The sequence below is a fragment of the Pollicipes pollicipes genome, unplaced genomic scaffold (genome assembly GCF_011947565.3).
Source record: "Pollicipes pollicipes isolate AB1234 unplaced genomic scaffold, Ppol_2.1 Scaffold_6686;HRSCAF=7923_pilon_pilon_pilon, whole genome shotgun sequence".
NCBI lineage: Eukaryota > Metazoa > Arthropoda > Thecostraca > Pollicipedomorpha > Pollicipedidae > Pollicipes > Pollicipes pollicipes.
In genome coordinates this window covers 2,921,747-2,941,345 of record NW_023596921.1, presented here as the reverse complement: position 1 = coordinate 2,941,345, position 19,599 = coordinate 2,921,747, and the positions used below count along the sequence as shown (strand labels likewise).

General features: G+C 58.9%; 1 protein-coding gene across 1 annotated transcript in view; it reads right to left on the bottom strand.

Moving 5' to 3' along the window:
- Window positions 1-19,599, bottom strand: part of Ubr1 (Ubr1 ubiquitin ligase) — a 30,097-nt gene that overhangs the window by 7,040 nt on the left and 3,458 nt on the right. Inside the window, exons 4-22 of the mRNA XM_037230553.1 lie at window positions 18,384-18,559; window positions 17,793-17,971; window positions 17,288-17,398; window positions 14,180-14,371; window positions 13,542-13,679; window positions 12,948-13,143; window positions 12,196-12,371; window positions 11,598-11,752; window positions 9,202-9,374; window positions 8,638-8,744; window positions 8,085-8,189; window positions 7,459-7,572; window positions 6,243-6,404; window positions 5,762-5,927; window positions 5,124-5,337; window positions 4,601-4,775; window positions 3,862-4,118; window positions 3,367-3,723; window positions 2,723-2,909 (exon numbers count right to left, since the gene is read on the bottom strand). Coding sequence (XP_037086448.1) covers window positions 2,723-2,909; window positions 3,367-3,723; window positions 3,862-4,118; window positions 4,601-4,775; window positions 5,124-5,337; window positions 5,762-5,927; window positions 6,243-6,404; window positions 7,459-7,572; window positions 8,085-8,189; window positions 8,638-8,744; window positions 9,202-9,374; window positions 11,598-11,752; window positions 12,196-12,371; window positions 12,948-13,143; window positions 13,542-13,679; window positions 14,180-14,371; window positions 17,288-17,398; window positions 17,793-17,971; window positions 18,384-18,559 — 3,340 coding nt within the window. The remainder of the gene's footprint in view (window positions 1-2,722; window positions 2,910-3,366; window positions 3,724-3,861; window positions 4,119-4,600; window positions 4,776-5,123; window positions 5,338-5,761; window positions 5,928-6,242; window positions 6,405-7,458; window positions 7,573-8,084; window positions 8,190-8,637; window positions 8,745-9,201; window positions 9,375-11,597; window positions 11,753-12,195; window positions 12,372-12,947; window positions 13,144-13,541; window positions 13,680-14,179; window positions 14,372-17,287; window positions 17,399-17,792; window positions 17,972-18,383; window positions 18,560-19,599) is intronic.

Genomic DNA, 19,599 nt, shown 5'->3' with positions numbered 1-19,599 from the left:
CATTAGACGGAGTATGGGCAATTACCCCTTCCCCCACCTCGCAACGTAGGCAACATTTAACTATACCATTTAGAAGCAATAACACCACATAAGTCGATGATATTATTTGAAAAGGCGCAAGGCAAGAACTCGGTTTCCAACTAAGCAGACCGTGCCGAGCACAGACGCAGACGGACGTCGAACGGCGGGGGCGAATTCACAATGTGCTAGGACGCCGCGTGTCTGGCAGTCGGCAGCAACAAAAGATGAAACGCAGGCCACGAAGCAGGGCAGTTCAAAGACTTCGTGATCCCTCTGACATTATTGTGCGATGATGATGATTTGGGGTTTATAGCGCGCATAGTGAGGCCTTACTGACTCGACATATGCTTCGCTCCTGGCAATTTATTGCCCTTGAACAGCAACGATTACTCTGCCACATCACAATTACTAATGCCTCGTGATGTAGTACAAGGGCACGTGTGCAGTGGATGAAGCTACTGGGTCGGTGTCCTTGAACCAGGCTTCTCTTCTCACACTGCACGACATCCACCTGAGGCAAAGCCGGTTTCTTGAGTAACATGTGACGCAAGGTAATGGTCCAAAACCTGTCTGACACACGACCGAACAGCGAAACACATCTAGATCACAGAGCAGGCTTCGCCGAAGCACACACCAACGTCAAAGCCTCGTAAAGATGACGGCCTTCTGCCAGTGTCACAGAAGGCGTTCCCTGTGACTGGCGTTCCCTGTAATCGTCTCCCCCTTCCCATCCCTGCCTCCCTCCACCGCTCTACTTGAACTGTTTTCAACCTCCCGCTGCCTTTGGGGCGCTCTTGCTGCGAGCAGTCACATACATGTTTCCCATCGTTAAGAATGGATGGAACGTCCATCTTAACAACTATCGACTGATAGTCATCCCCATACGGTGGCAAACTCGCGGAAGGCGTGGTTTATTCTCAGTTGGTGAGCTGCTTATCGCACAGCATCCCCCACATCCAACAGCGTGGGTTTCCGCTACGGCAAGGCGCTCATTCGGCGGTGCTACATGTAATCGACCGCCTCGTCCACGGTACCGACCAACAGCGTTCTAAAATCCATCCAGTAGGATGTGCAGGATGCAAATATATATTCGCGATGCCATAAGTCTGGCTCTCCGGCAGTCCCCGCACGCAATACTGTTGGCGCTAAACCGTTGCTCTTTGACCCCGAGCCCAAACCTCTGGGCCCGGTTCCTAAGAGATACGACCCAAGCTCCGCCCACTGAGGTGGCGTCATAGATACATGCCAGCGAAGGACGGCTTTAATTCCAAATTTGGGAACAATGAGAACCGGCTTATTCAAACCCATGGAGACACAAAACGCGCAGAAATGGCGCACTTCACATGACTCGAATGAACAGTTCTTGGCAAGTTCTGGGCTGAAGGCATCATTGTCGATCACACTAGCCCCCTGCCATCGACAACTGCACATCTGATGAACCGACATACGGACTGACAACAACGCATTGACCGTTGCCAGGCTTTGCTTTGTCAACAGCGATGCCTTCCTTGACAAAAACGCACTTGGCCTCTAGGTCAAGAAGGGAATGGGCTTGGGCCGTGACGCCATACGTAAAGAATGGGCTTACCCCCGAAGTGGGGAATGGGCTTCCATTTGCCTGTGAACAACGGACCTCTGACCTGCCCGGCCCACCTGTCGAGCCTGAGGTGCTTAGATGCCGTGTTGACCGCCGCCCGGTTCGGTGCTGATTGGTAGATTTTGAGCAAGCGGAGGGGAAAACAGGATTGAGACCCAAGCCGAGACCCAAGGATGTAACTGCGCGAAAACATATCGACACCCCTGCCAGCCAAGTGGCCGAATGTTGTAACACTGCCGACCAAGCACCAGCCATCCCCTCAGACATCGTCCGGGACGTCAAAGGCTTCGACAAAGCAGTTCAGCGCTCTAAGCCCTTAGAAAAAGCACGTGGATGTGGGAAAGCCGGTCGACGTTAAGGGATCGGCTTGTCTATCGACGTCGGGGTGTCCAAAGAGGCGTTGCCATTGTCCCCACCGCCTTCAGCGTATCAATGTCTATCATAGCGCCGGCGCTCTTTCGATACACAATGACGTTGATCAATAGTGGTCATTCAGTGCTGCCGGCGACCGCGCGCAGTTCCGCCACTATGGCGACCCCGACCACGTAGCGGGCCCTGACCGGAAGACTGATGTGTCGGCCGGCAGAGCGCGGCGGTAGTGGTTCACTCAACGCACCCGAAGTAAACAACGCCAAAACTGATCTTGTTCTGCTAGTGTTACACTAGACAAACCCCGTCGAAAGTTGTCTGCGCAGATTCGTTAACACGTTTACAAACCTAATTGTTTACTCCGACGAAACGATCCAGCGACTGTTACCGGGCTGCAGCTGACTTCTGCTATTAAGAGGATTACAGCGGGAGACGGCCAGAATAAAACTTACCGCCAACACTATGGAAACTGCACTGGACGGCATCACTTCGCTTCAGCTCAAGGGCAGCGAACGCAAAGGACAACCAAACGCTGCCCGTTCTTCAGCGTCCATATCTTTCACGACCTCTACCTATTTCTCCCACAAATATCTGTAACTCATGATCTCCGCTGCACCCCCTATCCTCTCGACAAATCTTCTACTCCACCGCCTCTCCGCACAGCTCTACCCAGGCCCCACCCTCACTGTCCTCAGCCTCCCCCTCGCCACCCCCGGCGCCACCGAAGGCACTGACCGTGTGGGCGCAAGCCAGCTGCAGGCCCTTGATCCAAACGTTGATGTTGTCGACGGCGGGCCGGTCGTCTCCGTCGAGTGCCACCATGCGCGCCGGCACCAGCGGCACCACGGTGTTGCTCAGGCACTGGCATAGCGGGCACAGGAACTCGCGCTTCTGCACATCATAACTGAGGTTGTGCCGCAGCCTGCTGACGGCAGGGCGGCGTCAGCGGCCGGCCACACCGGGCCAAAACGCGGTGGCATTCACGGGAGTGAAAAATGGTCCTCACGGAAGTGGAACGTCGGTAACAAGACACGACACACGGGGAGGGGGGGGGGGGGGGTGCGAGGGGTGTGAGGGGCACAGATGGTATGCCAGATTGACTATGGTGCATGAGCAGAAAGCTCCACATGCAGCTCATTCATCGCAGGCATCAGTCATTGATTCCATGGACACCAAATGGTTTGATTCCACCGATGTCGCCATTCCAACCAAGCCAAGATAATCCCACAGACAAGACCATTCGGCTTTAACAAGAGTACCACTCCCCCATCCCCCCCCCCCCCCCCCCTGTCCACTGCCACATCTCGCCACAGCACAGACCGTCGCACATCCCTGGGCACGAGCGGCCCCCTCCTGCGACTCGCCGGCCGCCACCTCACCTGAGCGCGCGGCGCCGCTCCCGCAGACAGACGTTCTCGAAGTGGCGCTGCCAGCAGGCGGCATGCATGGCGTGCCCGCAGCTGGAGGTGTGCGGCAACCGGTGCAGGTTGCTCGGCACGTACAGTACCGGATTGGGCGCCTGGCTGGCGCGGTCGCGCGACAGCACGGTAGACAGCTGCACGAAGGCGGCCATCACCATGGCCGGGCGGGTGCTGGACACCTGCTCGGTGGCCTGGCACAGGATGCAGGTGTACTCGGCGGCGGCGGCCGGTCGCGCCGTCTGCCGCGGCCCCAGACACACGGGCCACTCGTCCGGGCCGGCGCACTCGCTCAAGTCCATGGACGAACCGGCGAGAGCACGAGCAAGCCCACCACCGCCGCCCCCGCCGCCATCAACACCACCCACGCCGCCGCCGCTACCGACGACGCCTCCGCCGCCTCCGCCACCACCACTACCACTGCCGACGCTGCCGCCGCCACCCTCAGCCGCCGGCCGCTCTTCCTCTTCGTGCTCGGCCAGCGCCGTCACGTTCTGCGCGATGAACTTCTTCTGCTGCGCCTGCATCTGGCCGAGGATGCGCGCGCGGCGGGCAGCCGCCTTTTCGCGGCGCCGCTTCTGCTCCGAGCTGGCGTCCTCAGCCGCGCCGGACGAGCTCTCCGTGGCGGCCGCCGCCCGGCCCAGCAGCCGGTTCAGCTTGGCCACCACCCAGGTCAGCAGGTCGGCGTGCGAGCTCACTCGTGGGTTGCCCACCTGCCGGCGGAAGCGCCAGATGCTTTCAATGCCGTGCGATGCACACGACAGTGCCCGTAGCTGTAAAATGATTGTTAACGTGCATCTAAACACAAATTAAAAGCTTCAGTCGCAAGACGTTTGTTCACCTGTGTCTGCATACAATTTAAAAACCGCGGACCTTACTGAGCTCCCGAATGCGAGTATTTGTATCCATCATACATCGCTACCAACGTACGCCACTATGCAGTGCTGTATGTACATAACATATTGCCCATATATTGCCCACGGCTCAACCGATAGCAAGTACGATGCTGAATTCTTCGTCGTGAGGCTGAGAGGCGAGCTGAGGGTCTGTCAGCTGGCGACCATTCCAAATCTCTCCACCGATGCAGGCAAGAAATCGGAGGGACACCACCTCCGGCCTTCTGCGGAAGCTATTGCACCAGTACACCGGCCGCCGCCGTCCCCATCCGACCCCCTCAGCTTCATCCATCCCTCACCATCTGCTGGAGGGCGTCGACGACGCCGGCCTGCTGGGCGGGTCGCGAGAATCCGAAAGCGTGACGCGGGTCGGCCGCCGCGCCGCGCTCCTCCTCGTTCAGTGCCATGCCGATCAGGAACAGCGTGCGCTGGAACATCGTCTCCGAGAAGACGCGCGCGTGCAGGTCCGACGACCTGGCGCGGCACGGCGGGCGGAGTTAGCGGAGGGCCGTCGGCGGGTGGAACGGTGGGGAGAGGGGGGAGGGGCACGCCGGTCACGTGGCCTGCGCCCGCTGCCGACGAGCCGCCCACGGTTCGATGGCAAATGTGATCTGGGCAAACGGGCAGCAAGAGTGATCGCGAACGCATTAATGCAAACACTGTCCTCAGCAATTCCATGGGGTTTCCCACTATACCATCAGGACTGTAGACCATAAACCTCCCTGCGCCAAACGCAGCACATCCCCCACCCACTACCGCCCCAACCCCACCGACACACGCGCACCATTCACCAGCTCCGAGCTGGCAGCGGGCGGCGCTCACCTCCTCAGCACGGTCAGCAGCACGTTCAGCATGGCCGGACACACGGCCACGTTGCGAGCGTTGCAGAACTCGGGCGTGAAGGGCGGCAGCAGGGGCGGCGGCAAGCAGGGCGGCTCGCCGGCCAACCGCTTGCGCCGCCGCTGCGCACCCTCGGCGCGCGATTGCTCCTCGCGCGTATAGTGGTACCAGAACGGGTTGTAGTCCGAGTAGAGCTCTGCCGGTCAGCAGGCGGTGTCAGCGCTGAGACGGACCGGCAGGGAACGTGGAGGTACGGGTTTGTATGCAGGAGCGTATGATGATGCACATGGTAAATGTTCGTATGCTTCGAATTGCGGATGAAACTTCGCACACTTGCGCTGTCGTAATAAAACGAGTGACACCAGCGTTGTGTAGTGGAACTGACAACAGTGAGCAGGTGGCGAGCAACGTCCAGGTTCCATATATAACATTTGACATTCTTTAGTCCAATGTCAGATCAAAACTGCCACCCGAGGCAGTGGTCAGCACTTCTTCCTCACACAGCACATCCACTGACTTGCCTCCTGCTAGCGCCTTCGCAGGCCCGGCCCACCCCTGACAGCCCAAATGGTCACAATCGTCGGCAAGCGGCGGCGCCGCAGCCCCTGCCGGCGCCGCACCTGGTCTCAGCTCGTAGACGCCTTTGCCGGTGCCGTGCTGCGGCAGCTTGAACTCGGCCACCTGGTCGGCTAGCTGCTCGATGCTCAATTCCTGGTGGTTCTCAGCCACTACCAGCTTGCAGAGCTTCGAGTGCGGCGTCGGCTCAATACAGAGTGACTGGATTATCTGCGGAGGGAGCGATGACCCGGTCACCGGTGTCCGGCCCCCCGGCTGGCAGCGGCGTCCGTCGGGCGACGCGTCACCCAACTGGCAGCGGAGCAGGCCGAGTGAAGGGCCCCCACCCGCCTTGGCATTGTGCCACAGTCACTGCACAAAGGTAGCGTTACAAATGCACACCGGCGCCGACTGGAGCGCTGCGGAGTGGCCCACACGCGACCGCAGGACGTCGCACGATCCTGAACGGACTGCTCCACCTGAAGTAGCCCCCAGCGCCTCCCAAAGTCTGCCGCCGGCACTGGACAGGGTGCAGCCCTGACGCACCTCCTTCTTGAGGCAGTCCTCCTTGGTGACGGCGCCCACGCCCGGTTGGTAGCGCTCGCCGAACACGTGGATCAGCACCAGGATCAGTTCCTCCAGGTTGTGGGTGAACTCCTGCACGGTCTGCACGAAACATGTGGCTGTCTCGCCGTCCACGTCCGGCGTCTGCGGCGGCGAGAGGCCAGGTGAGGTCAGGGCGCACACAACAGCGTCAAACACTCTTCGCATGTGCCCCCAACTTGCATTGGCTGCTGGACCGTGCTGCTGCCACGCTAAGCCGGATTCCGCTACAAATGTCAATGTCTCTCAACTCTAAAGCTGTCAACTCTAAAAGTTGGGGATGCAAGAAAACCTTGCATTTGACATGCAACTGAAGACTGTGATGCATTTTCTGAACAAACTTAACTTAATACATGCAAGCGGCTGGAGTCGCTATGGCTCTCGGGCTTGAAGGTACCTGGTGCCCTTGCTCTGTGCATACATGGGCATGATTCAGATGTAGGTGAGGCAAGATATAGCCATGGGTGTCCAGGTTCTGTGTAGCCTTGATTGTGCTTGAGGGTTTCAAGTGAGCTCGGTTTTGGATGACACCTTGAAACCTCTTAAGGGGAAACATGGGTTTGATATGTGTGGTTAGACAACATCAGGTAGGAGTGAAAAATTCAAATCAAACATGGGGGAAAGGAGTGAAAAATTTCATAGTGTCGCTTTACACCCAAAGGTGCCAATTCTAGGACACTGTTTTCATCCCACGGCCCGGGTTCGACGCAGCATTGGGACGAGCGCGCTCACGCAGACGTGCCGCGCACCCGGCACGCCCGTTCACCGGTCCAACCGTCACCTCCCGGGTACAGCCCAGCAGCTGGCCCTCCAACCCGGACGCCGCCTCACCCGGGTACAGCCCAGCAGCTGGCCCTCCAACCCGGACGCCGCCTCACCCGGGTACAGCCCAGCAGCTGGCCCTCCAACCAGGACACCGCCTCACCCGGGCACAGCCCAGCAGCTGGCCCTCCAACCCGGACGCCGCCTCACCCGGGCACAGCCCAGCAGCTGGCCCTCCAACCCGGACACCGCCTCACCCGGGCACAGCCAAGCCATTGGCCCTCCAACTCGGACGCCGCCTCACCCGGGTACAGCCCAGCAGCTGGCCCTCCAACCCGGACGCCGCCTCACCCGGACACAGCCAGCAGCTGGCCCTCCAACCCGGACGCCGTCTCACCCGGCGCATGACGTCCTCGAAGTTGGGGTCGAGCCAGTGGTGGATACCGTAGCGCAGCATGAGCGTCATGACGAACTCATCCGGGTCCTCCAGGGCGGCGGCCATCTGCAGGATCTGACGAGGCGGACAGGGCGCGTTAGGCCGGCGGACTGCGAGGACAGCACGGCCGGCACGGCTCCCACACGCACCATGAGACGCAGCAGCGCAACGGCGCGGACCGGGTTCATGGTTCAGTTGCAGAGAGCGAGATGTGAAGGACAGACAACGGACCACAGCCCGGCGGCCACAATCGCGCCATAGATACGCATAACGACGTTCTGTGCAGACCGATAAATACAATACACTGCACATTTGGAGAATAGCCCAACTTCAATAACTCCCCCTCCCCACGCCCCCTCCCCCGCCAAAAAGTATCTGTCGCATGTCTGTACATCGCATCGTTGCTAATAAAATCAATGTACACTTATCATCCCGATTAGCCTTTACACACTCCGCGACAAGTGAGCCGCATCCATTACGCGGAGGCCACGATAAGCACCATCTGTCCTGCCAGCGTCCGGTGCGGCCGCGAGCGGCGCCACGCCCCAGCCCGTTCCAGCCACTCCGCCCCGGTCCACCAGCCTTACCTGAATGTCCCGGTCCTGGATCTCAGCGCGGATGCGCACGTTGCTGTAGAAGTGCACCTGGCTGACCAGAGAGGTGCCGTTCCGACGCCACATGCCGGCGCGGACCTGCCCGACACGAAGTGGGGGGGGGGGGGGGCGGGGCGTCACCGCCTGGCGGCGGCGCCAGTACTAACGGCCGGGGTCGCGGAGTCATCGCGAGCCAGTGTCGCGCGCGGCGATTCGGGGGTGTAAGACGTCATCGGGCGTTGATATTGCTGGTGAATGGTGTTTAAAGCCTTATAATACAGGCAGGCGACGGCGCTGGTAATTCTGAATTGAGGTGACACGGGCAGTTGGTGATGACCATTTCGTTTTAGAGCCGTCATTGACCGTAAAAGCCCGAAACCTCTCCTGCTGGACTAACTAAGGGAAACACCACCGTCGACCTCCCGACCTCAGTGGGGGCGAAATCAAGCATCCCCTCCCCCCACCCCACATAGCCAAGCCGACGCCTGCGGAGGTGCCAGTGCCAATGGGACGGCACACGTCGTCCCTATCTGCCGCTCGGGCCCACCTGTGTGGTCAGGATGACGGCCCGCAGCGACGTCTCCACGATCTGCTGGATGGTCGGTCGGTTCTCCATCTCAAACTCGAACGCGTTGAAGGTCAGGCCGAAGCCCCCTGCGCGGCAGACGGCGGCGGTCGGAGGCGCCGACGCCACGGAGCTGGCTAGGCCGAACAAGAGACCGCGCCTCGCCCCCATCGCGATCGTAATCCCAGATCCACAATGTGGGCAAGCGGAGCGCGGTCACAAGCGGACACCGCGCATACAGGTAACTAGAATTTAGAACTGGGCGACGCGGCGGCTGGCGCTTTGTCAAGGCCGACGCCGCTGACAGCTGTTGCTATGGTCTAATCTACCCACGGCATGTAGACGGCTGACAGTGCCCGACAATGCCATGGCCAAAAACAGCATGCAACAAAGTGATGTTCCGAAGGAAAGGGTTACGGACTACAAGTGCCAGTTAAGTAAATGTACAAGCACCAGTGAGTGCCGTGATTTGTCGATCCTTGACCGAAAAAGCCGTCCGCGCCTCGTCGCCGGCTCCGGCCGTGGCCGACGCCGCCACCGCCGTACCCAGGTGCAGGTGGAGGCCCGCCAGCATCCTGGTGAGTGGCAGGTGCAGCGACACGGCGTTCTGCCACATGTCGAACTCGACCACGCGGAAGGTCTTGCCGACCGCCTCCAGCTGGGCGCTGGGCTTCACTCGCTCCGGGCTCAGCTTGCCGTACAGCTTCCGCAGCAGCGCTCTGACGCACGGCAGGGCACATTTCGGGTCAGCTTAGGACAGGTCACGTCGGCTCATACTGAGCAAACCTAACCTAGGTCAGACAGGTCGTTTCAGGTCACGCCTGACATATTGGGTTGTCAGGTCAGGTAAGACAAGGTTCACTGGATCAGAGGTGGTCAGGTCAGACCAGCCCGAATCATGTTGGGTAGGGTCGGGTCAGCATCGTCATATTAACTAGAACTGGAGACAACCGACTGTTGTCTGAGCAAATGGTAAGCTCAGCAGTCTGTGCCCTTGCAAGGCACTATGACCCAAGACAGCTAATGACATTACACAGACCGGAATGCAATATACGCACAATAATGAGCATGGTATTTGATTAATAAAGAGTGCCTTTTCTGTCACATGTGTCATTGTTTGGAACTTACTGGAGGGTATCAGAGAAACGAACGAAACTTTAGCAACAGTGACACAGGCCGACATCCTTCACGATACAACAAGCCGCACCCAGGTATCTACATGTGCCAAAGGCGTTCCCACACCACGGCATCCCAAACTAGGCTCATATGTGCTACCTGATGCCACAAGCATGCCTCCTCCATGTAAGAAACACCCAACCATCCGCCTCCGGGGGACATCCGACTCCTGCCTCCCGATCCCCCGAGCCTCCGAGCGGCGGTCGGTGCTGCACCAGTCCCCGACTCCTGCCTCCCGATCCCCCGAGCCTCCGAGCGGCGGTCGGTGCTGCACCAGTCCCCGACTCCTGCCTCCCGATCCCCCGAGCCTCCGAGCGGCGGTCGGTGCTGCACCAGTCCCCGACTCCTGCCTCCCGATCCCCCGAGCCTCCGAGCGGCGGTCGGTGCTGCACCAGTCCCCGACTCCTGCCTCCCGATCCCCCCGAGCCTCCGAGCGGCGGTCGGTGCTGCACCAGTCCCCGACTCCTGCCTCCCGATCCCCCGAGCCTCCGAGCGGCGGTCGGTGCTGCACCAGTCCCCGACTCCTGCCTCCCGATCCCCCGAGCCTCCGAGCGGCGGTCGGTGCTGCACCAGTCCCCGACTCCTGCCTCCCGATCCCCCGAGCCTCCGAGCGGCGGTCGGTGCTGCACCAGTCCCCGACTTCCTGCCTCCCGATCCCCGAGCCTCCGAGCGGCGGTCGGTGCTGCACCAGTCCCCGACTCCTGCCTCCCGATCCCCCCGAGCCTCCGAGCGGCGGTCGGTGCTGCACCAGTCCCCGACTCCTGCCTCCCGATACCCCGAGCCTCCGAGCGGCGGTCGGTGCTGCACCAGTCCCCGACTCCTGCCTCCCGATCCCCGAGCCTGAGCGGCGGTCGGTGCTGCAAGTCCCCGACTCCTGCCTCCCGATCCCCGAGCCTCCGAGCGGCGGTCGGTGCTGCACCAGTCCCCGACTCCTGCCTCCGATCCCCGAGCCTCCGAGCGGCGGTCGGTGCTGCACCAGTCCCCGACTCCTGCCTCCCGCCCCGAGCCTCCGAGCGGCGGTCGGTGCTGCACCAGTCCCCGACTCCTGCCTCCCGATCCCCCGAGCCTCCGAGCGGCGGTCGGTGCTGCACCAGTCCCCGACTCCTGCCTCCCGATCCCCGAGCTCCGAGCGGCGGTCGGTGCTGCACCAGTCCCCGACTCCGCCTCCCGATCCCCGAGCTCCGAGCGGCGGTCGGTGCTGCACCAGTACCGACCTGCCTCCCGATCCCGATCAAGAGCCTCCGAGCTGGCGGTCGGTGCTGCACCAGTCCCGACTCCTGCCTCACGATCCCCCGAGCCTCCGAGCGGCGGTCGGTGCTGCACCAGTCCCCGACTCCTGCCTCCCGATCCCCCGAGCCTCCGAGCGGCGGTCGGTGCTGCACCAGTCCCCGACTCCTGCCTCCCGATCCCCCGAGCCTCCGAGCGGCGGTCGGTGCTGCACCAGTCCCCGACTCCTGCCTCCCGATACCCCGAGCCTCCGAGCCCTCACGTACCGGTATGCCTTGACGAGTACCTGGCGGTCGGTGCTGCACCAGTCCCCGATTCCTGCCTCCCGATCCCCCGAGCCTCCGGGCCCTCACGTACCGGTACGCCTTGACGAGTACCTGGCGGTCGGTGCTGCACCAGTCCCCGACTCCTGCCTCCCGATCCCCCGAGCCTCCGAGCCCTCGCGTACCGGTACGCCTTGACGAGTATCTGGCGGTCGGTGCTGCACCAGTCCCCGACTCCTGCCTCCCGATCCCCCGAGCCTCCGAGCCCTCACGTACCGGTACGCCTTGACGAGCACCTGGCGGTCGGTGCTGCACCAGTCCACAAGGTGGTTGATGACGTACGAGAGCTTGCCGAATAGCGTGAACGCCGTCTGCCACTCGGGGTCGTACTCCAGGTGGTTGCCCATCTGGCGCACCGACGCGTCCATCCCCTGCGACAGAGGGCAGCGCCAGCCGCGGTCGAGGTCGGCCGAGGCCATTCGAGGTCGTCAGCCGGGGTCAAGGACGGCGACTCACGCGGCACCAGGGTCGCGCGTCGCTGCAGGGCGCATCACCTCCGATTCGCTTCGACAGCGGTTCAACGGCTTGTCTCCACCGGCCCATTTTGCACTTATGATTACGTGGTGCATGTGAGGCCTGTCACACCAGCCACCTCGCGCCGGAAGCACACATTCCAATCAAAGTTCTACGGAGCCAACCGGCCCTGGTCCCAGCGCACCGCAGTTGCTTGGCCCAAGCATTACGTTGTGTCATTACGTACGTTGTCAACGCAACGCGCGCTCAGTCACCCAGAGCATCGTAACAAGTATTGCAGAGTCCGAGCCGCACCGCGACCGACCGGGGAACGTCAGCGACATCCAGGCGTCAGACGCACCTCCATGATGGCCAGCACATCCAGGATGGAGGTGAAGCCGTGCAGGAAGCCGCGCCGCAGCTGCTCGGTCCACTGCGTCGGCCGCACGCTCAGCAGGTAGCGCAGGTCGTTCAGACAGTAGCTGATGCGTCTCCAGGCGACGTTGTCGCTGCGTGGGTTGAACGCTAGCACGCCCTCTGCGGGAAGCGGGATCAGCCAGAGGTCAGCCACGCTGCGTGGGTTGAACACCCGCACGCCCTCCGCGGCCAGAAGTGGGGTCAGCCAGAGGTCAGCCAGCGGCGAGGGCGAAGGTCAGGGCGGCAGACTCCACGGACACCGAAGGATCGCTCCCAGACAGAGAAGGATGCCTCCAAGAATGCTGCGGTAACTGCTGGATCGTAGGGATGAGGTGGAACGCAACGCGAGGGAAGGCGGTGCAAGCAAGGCAGGATCTGGGTATAGGATGATCTTGGTGACGAGCATCCCAACGCAAGCGCACAGAAATCGCCCGAGCGGGGCGACAAACGGGAGGGAATATTTTCCGCAGTTTTTAGCGCCGACACCTGCTTCACGTGTTGCGTCTAAACCGCGCGACACCGGCATGGCGCACTGCACTTTCCAACGCTCACTGTCCGTCCCTTCGCCCACTCTCTCCAGTGCGGAGGGGGGGGGGGGGGCGGACTGCATCCGGTTACAACAATGCAAACCGTGCGCGACCGGAAAAGGAGACGAATAACAGTACCGACGCTCCACTCCTCTCCGTCGACACTCACGCGTGTTGCGCCTGTTGATGCACTCGTCGTAGAAGGTGCGCGTCACAATCGAGAGGCAGTCCTCGTCGGTGATGAGCATGTGCGCGATGGTGGGCACCGTGTAGATCTGCACCGACAGACTCGTCACCGAGTCGCTGTGGTTGTGGTCGTCGCGCATGAAGTCGCGCATCAGATTCGGATAAAGCCGGGTGAACGTCTGTGGGAGGGCGTGGTACGATCAGCACGGGGACAGCGTTGCACAGCCGCGGCATGGGGGCAGCATGGCACGAGGTCAGCACGGGTCGGGGTCAACATGCACAGCCACAGCACAGTGGGCCATTGCCCAAGCACACAAGGGTGGACAGCGGCAGCTGAGTGAAATAGAACCGAAACGGCAATCACACATGTGTGCTGGAATGCACACAGGATGGACAAGCGGATAAACGGCTATACCCGGCTTGGCACGTTTTGGCTGCCCTTGGCCTCAGTCACCGAACCCACCATTGCATGCATGCATTTACAGCCATGCCCCTGCCGCTATGGATCTGCGCCAACCCAGACGCCGCGCCGCGGGGAATCCCCCGAGGGAGGCCGCCGCAAGCACGGCCGACCGACCTTTGCGAACACTTTCTTGCTGTCGTGCTCCATGAGCATGCCCTGGATGAGCAGCAGATGCCACTGGTTGCGCGCCAGCTTCCACAGCTGGGTGTCGGTCTTCATGACCCGCTCCAGCAGGGGGCCGTCAGCCGCCGGCTGCGCAGAGCGCGGAGAGAGTGTCAACGCGGTCAGGGAGGCGCCATCGCCCTAACATGGGGCTGCTCTCTCGACACAACCGGTTCTAGGGTGAATGCGGAACGTGCCAGCACTGGATTTCCAAGCGGCCTGATCGGCTTTGGAGGGGATGGGGGTGCTGCGATCCTTCACGTGGCTCGTGTCGGCTGGCGTCTCACAACGGTCCATGATTCGAGATGCACCGGAATACCATGCCCCAGCGGTGCAACGAGTACACGTTACCACACCAACAAGCGTGGACGCCGTTTCACAGGCCATATAGGATCGGCATGTCTTCCGAGAGCACATTTCAGCCATGGCTTAACTCTCAACACCCGATATTGCGTCTCTCGGTCACCGGCCCCAACGGTACACAACCGGTCCCGTGCGCCGCCGCCGTTGCTTACAGTCCCTCCCCCCCCCCCCCCCCCCACCTTCGTTCTCCCTAGCCCGCCCCGTGATGCCATTCACCGATGCCCCACCTCGGTGACGATCTGGCCGAAGAGGGTGCGGAAGCCGTCCACCTCCTCGATCAGCTTCTTGAGCCAGAGCAGCAGACGCATGGCGAACGTCTGGTGCGCCACCACGTGCGTGTGCATCACGTGCACCTTGTACGGCCGGTTGCTGTGACGGGTCGAGTGCGTCTCGAACACCTGCTTCGCCCGGTGGCACGTCTGCAAGAGCGGTCGGAGGTCACACGGGGTCACAACTCGACCGGGGCGCGTCGGGGTCCAGCCCCATATGTCCCGTATTTGGAAAACAATTACGTTCATTGGCAAGGGATGACGGAGTCATCCTCATCATCTTCCTGTGGTTCCGCAGCGTATCAAAAGCTGATATTTGCTGCTTGGACAACGCTCGGGCACTTACACCGGGCATGGCCGGGTTTAAGATGAACTTGAGCCAACAGACAAGCCCAGTAACGTACTAACTTGCAGTGTTGGAAAAAATCAATACTTCCTGGCACAATGTATACCAGAAGATTTTGTGCTCCAGGATTACGATTGGGTAAAAGGAAATATGTTTTACCCCACCATGACACAACAAAAACAGCTTATGGGAAAATTCCTTTTCCCTCTCCGTTTCAGGACATAATGAAACTAGAAGGTGCAGTGGCTTAGGACTTGCTGCTTCCATCATGAGCCATGCTGTTACCACCTAGCCATGTGACAAATCATGCATGGAAATGTGAAAATTAAGGTGTGGGAATGTTGAATGGAATCGCCTTTAAACAATGCCAGGACATGAGAAACGAGTAGCAGAATCGCACTGGTATGTAAATTGATCTGTAAATTAGCATGGCTCTCACTCTCTACGGACTACCCAAACCAACTCAAAATTGAACATGATGCTTTGAACAACTTGCCATTAACTGCGAACCACATTAACTGCCTTGGATGCAACGAGCGCTGACACACACCTAAGCACCTACCATAGACGACCACCGACTCACGCTCCTCCACTCACAGCCATGGTAATGCAAATGGGTGAATAAAGCAGTAGTGTTCACCTTATTCCTCGGAGAAAAACCAGGAACATGGAGACATAGTTGGTTTCCCTCCGAGGAATAAGGCTACTACTGTCTTACCTATGTGAACAATGTTTCTCGCCAATGCACTAAACAACTTACAAATAGGAGAATCACTCACGATTCAACGTCAGAGACGTCTCAACTATTTAGTGACTTGTGCCCACCTTCCAGCTAAGGTTGGAGGTTGAACAAAGCAAAACTCTCAAAGTGGCTCGAATAATTTGCCTCCTTGTGACTGATTTGTCAAGAACATGAATATTCCGCTCGCGCTCATGTCTTGAACACATTTATTAACATTTCGAGGAAACCTGTACAGAGATGGACATCACTGCGACGAAGGACTTATTTGATCTCGTCCAGAACCGCCATGTGGTTGGATCTCTGGCCACTATTTGGCATCCCAAGTACAAAAATGTAAAGGCAGCTGGGGATTTAAACGAATTCGTCATGTAAAGGTATGAAATTAAAGATGGTAATCCAAGTTTTACAAAAATATCCTTTAAAGTCGAAAAAGCGTTGCTATTAATAGCCAAAAAAAAAAACTGTTCGGAGTCAGTCACCTCACTCCAGCAAAAACACCAGGAGACCAGAGTAATATGAGCCCATTAATTTGGCCTGGCAAATTAAGGAAAAGGATTTATTGCAGCAAAAACACCAGTAAATTAAAACATAAACTATTATATTTCGCAATGATCGGTTAAAGGGCACACAAGATCCACTAACACATTGCATCATCCGCCGGGGTCGGCGGAGTCACTGACTCCAATCCCTTTTGGCCGGCCTGGACGGGTCTGTCAGGCACTGTACTTAGGCTGTCTCGGTAAATCGGTTGAGAGTGCTGCCTATCTCTATTGTTCGGCCGGGACCTGCGGGGCCTCGTGTGCTGCCCAGGAGTTCAAAGGTGGAGGAGTATGAAGGTTTTGCCGTTTTAAAGCCAGTTACCAGGTGGAGCGTGAGTAGCGTGACCATAGTGGAGCGTGAGTAGCGTGATCGCGGTGGAGTGTGAGTAGGTCGCCATCTGTGGCACACTCATTGGCATTCCTTTCAGCTCCATTTTCCCTGGTCAGCTCCAAACTTATTCTGCCAATTTGCACACCTCACTAAGCAGCTTGTCGGTGACTTTGGGAGAATCGCAAAACATGCTTATGATTTGCAGCAATACTTTGGGAGAAAAAGGACTTACCTAAATCCATGGTACAGTATTAGGCTTTTTTACAGATTGTCCACGCATCTTTATGCACATGTGCTTCATGTCATCGTCTAAGACTGTGGTGTTTTAGTGTGGCACGTTTAATACTAATGTTTCCTTAATTTGAAGTGCCTTTACATGCATTGCTATATACGAAAAGTGGTGCTTCTGTTGGGTACCACCCACTGTGCTTTGATCTCCCAAAGACCGCCTAAACAAAAGTGTAATCACTCACGGCACTTGTAAATGTTTTACTCCACTTTGTAAACTATATTCCGTTAGCAGGATTTTTTTTTCAATTTCCAACACTGCTACTTTGGGATCAATTATGAACTCACAGGCCGGTAGGCAAGTACTACAACTGACATCCACCGCCACAACAGCGCATTCGCACACTCGGTCTTGTTCCCTCACTGGCAGCACTTTGCCGCAGTATGGAAAGGAGCCACTGGTTGATGCCAAGTTGCCCACTCCAACCTTTGATGCCGCTCACCACAGAGATCGTGGAAAAACGGAGCACAGAGGCAAGCAGCCCCACGAAGCCAAAGACATATTTACAATAATAAACCAAATGTGATCAGCACAAACGTGGGCGCAGCAGCTGCAGCTGCTGCTCTCCTCCCCTTCCCCTTCCCCCCCCCCCCCCCCCCCCCATTCCGCCTGCTTCAAATATATCTGAAAGACACGGTATCAGCTCTGCGACATTTCATGTCACGGAAATAAACAAAGCCTTGCATTGACCCCAGAACATCTATATGCTTCCTTCCCCCTTGCCTGTGGCTTCATCCCTGAGGTAAAGCCACCAAAACATCAGCTGACCCCCGCCAGCAGATGGCCGTCTGAGCGCCGGTTCGCCGGTGCGCCGCCTACCTGGAAGTCGCCGCACTTGACGATGCTGCGCCCCACGCGGTCGATGATGGTGGCGTAGTCGACGGCGTCGCGCTGCGAGCACTCGACGGCGCGACGCAGACACTCGATCACCTGCGGCGGTGCGCCGGGCGGCGTCAGCTGGCGCTGCGGGGCGCGGCTGGCGGCGGCGCCGCGCCGGAGCGGGCCCAGCACCGGGCCACGCGCTCCTTACAGGGGCGCGGTGAGCGCCGAGGGTCGCGGCTGTGACGCCGTCATTACGGTACGCACGGCCGCAGACCGAGTACGGCTCACAGCAACGACGACACGATTACGGTGCTCCGACACACCGGTGAGAGTTCAACCGGATGGCACAACTTGGAACTGACTTCGAATGACCCCCGAGCTCTACCTCATTCTTAGCAGCGACGTAAGCCAGCCCGCATTGGGCGGTTCGTGCGCACACCACCCTCCCAGCTCATCGTCTCAGCTCCGGCCGCCCCGCCCCATTTAGAGCCAGCCAACCGACCTGCTCGAAGGTGTGGGTCTCGTCGTTGTAGAACATGGTGACGTAGAGCGGCGTGTGGAAGGGCTCGGTGCCCGCCAGCAGGTCGTCTGCGTCGCCGTCGTGTTCGGCCGGACACCGCAGGTCGTGAGGCAGGCCCATCGTGTTCTCGTGCATCAGCATCTCCAGAGCGTAGTCCAGAACTGTCGACACACACAGTATGGCTGTTAATGCCGCCCCGACCAGTGGGCCATCATGATCTGTGACAGGACCTCCGGCACAGCCACTTAAAAGAAAAATGACATATTTTGTCAAAACTAGTCCAAACATGAGCCAGAAGGCAAAATGGGGACTGATGCACAAACACTAAATGTCCCACCATATCGCAGAAGGACGCAGGTCCGATCAGTGAGGCCTCGCGTTTTGGTCTGCAATCGCAACTGAGACGTATTCACATATCTCTGATACACGGCCTGTGCCTAGCGCACTGACCCTTCGGCGGTCTCTGCCCCAGCCGCGCGTACACGGCATCGTCCCCCCCCCCCCCCCCCCACCCCGCTCCGCTGCGGGACAGATGGACACCCTCGCCAGTCCCGCCGGGCGTCCCGCGCGCACCTGCCGCGAAGACGGCGCGCGCGCGCTGCACGATCTCGGGCGGAAACTTGAAGAGCGAGCTGGTGCCGCTGCCGGTGGCATTCTTCTCGTGGATGCTGCAGCAGAAGTTGTCCTTCCAGGCCTCGCGGTCGCCGCAGTCACAGTAGCCGCCACCCACAGACTGGTTCATTTTGTACCTGAAGGCCGGTGACGTAAGCAGGGGTCTGCTGGGGTCTGCTGAGGAGAAGGGGAGCCAGGGGCAGCGTACCAAATTTCGCCCAGTTGGGAGCTCAGGATATAACGTAAATCCACGCTGCCAGACTTCTGCTCCACGACGGCATCCGCACGTACGTTTTGGTACATACTCATATGCTGTTCTCTGGCCCCGTGCCCTGGCATCTGCCCTACCCGGTCCATTGGCCTAGCTGGAATGCTGGTTTGTTGGCCGTCCGGCTCGATGCTGATTGGTCTATCATGAGATGAGCAAGGGTGAGATGCGAGCAACATGCAGTGAGCTCGAGCCGGGGGTGCGGATGACAAAATATGGGCACCGATACCAAACAAGCGGCGGGAGCATTGACACACTGGCTGGGCTGACGAGTGGTGTGAAATGATGTTTTCAAGTCAAGCTCTGTCCCGTGGGGGGTGTAAATCTTCAGTGCCTCGACACTCACGCCATGAAGTCAAAAAACCTGAAACCTCTATGTTAGGACATATAATAAATACATAATGTGGCATGCATGAAGAGCTCTCAAATATCTTCCTGACTTGGCAATGGTGTAAAAGTCGCTACCGACGCAGCATAAAAGAGTGAGAAAGTGAAATCGCAAGAGAGAAGGAAAAAAGAGTGATGGGGAGAGAGGAGAGGGAGAAAGAAACAGAGAGAGAGGGGGAGGGTGAAAGAACAGGATGAATGGAAAGAAAGGGGGTAAAGATGAAGACAGGGATAAGGGAAGAAGTGGAGAACATTTGAGGGAAAGCACGGTATAAACAACGCAGATGGAAGAGAGAGAGAGAGATAGATAGATGAGAGAGATAGAGAGAGAGAGAGAGAGAGAGAGAGAGAGAGAGAGAGAGAGAGAGAGAGAGGAGAGGGAGAGGAGAGCGAGAGAGATAGTAGAGAGAGAGGAGAGAGAGAGAGAGAGAGAGAGAGAGAGAGAGAGAGAGAGAAGAGAGAGAGGAGAGAGGAGAGAGAGAGAGAGAGAGAGAGAGAGAGAGAGAGAGAGAGAGAGAGAGA